The sequence below is a fragment of the Grammomys surdaster genome, unplaced genomic scaffold (genome assembly GCF_004785775.1).
Source record: "Grammomys surdaster isolate TR1022 unplaced genomic scaffold, NIH_TR_1.0 62, whole genome shotgun sequence".
NCBI classification, from domain to species: domain Eukaryota; kingdom Metazoa; phylum Chordata; class Mammalia; order Rodentia; family Muridae; genus Grammomys; species Grammomys surdaster.
In genome coordinates, this window is record NW_021604564.1 from 270,581 (window position 1) to 271,094 (window position 514).

General features: G+C 59.1%; 1 protein-coding gene across 1 annotated transcript in view; it reads right to left on the reverse strand.

The window, feature by feature from the left end:
• The window catches only part of Plin4 (perilipin 4), a 7,248-nt gene that overhangs the window by 3,054 nt on the left and 3,680 nt on the right, over positions 1 to 514 (reverse strand). The window contains 1 exon segment of the mRNA XM_028762541.1: positions 1 to 514. This exon segment is cut by the window's left edge and continues 658 nt beyond it; it is cut by the window's right edge and continues 10 nt beyond it. Coding sequence (XP_028618374.1) covers positions 1 to 514 — 514 coding nt within the window.

Consider the following 514-nt stretch of genomic DNA (forward strand, 5'->3'; position numbering starts at 1 on the left):
CTTGGTGGTGTCCAGGCCTGTCTGCACTGTCCCCTTAGCCACATTCACAGCCCCTGTGAGTCCTGTGGTCACCGTGTCCTTGGTGCCCATGACCACAGACTTGGTGGTGTCCAAGCCTGTCTGTACTGTCCCCTTAGCCACATTCATGGCTCCTGTGAGTCCTGTGGTCACCGTGTCCTTGGTGCCCATGAGCACAGACTTGGTGGTGTCCAGGCCTCCCTGGGTAACTCCTTTGGTCACGTTCACGGCCCCTGTGAGTCCTGTGGTCACTGTGTCCTTGGTGCCCATGACCACAGACTTGGTGGTGTCCAGGCCTGTCTGCACTGTCCCCTTAGCCATGTTCACGGCCCCTGTGAGTCCTGTGGTCACCGTGTCCTTGGTGCCCATGACCACAAACTTGGTGGTGTCCAGGCCTGTCTGCACTGTCCCCTTAGCCACATTCACGGCTCCTGTGAGTCCTGTGGTCACCGTGTCCTTGGTGCCCATGACCACAGACTTGGTGGTGTCCAGGCCT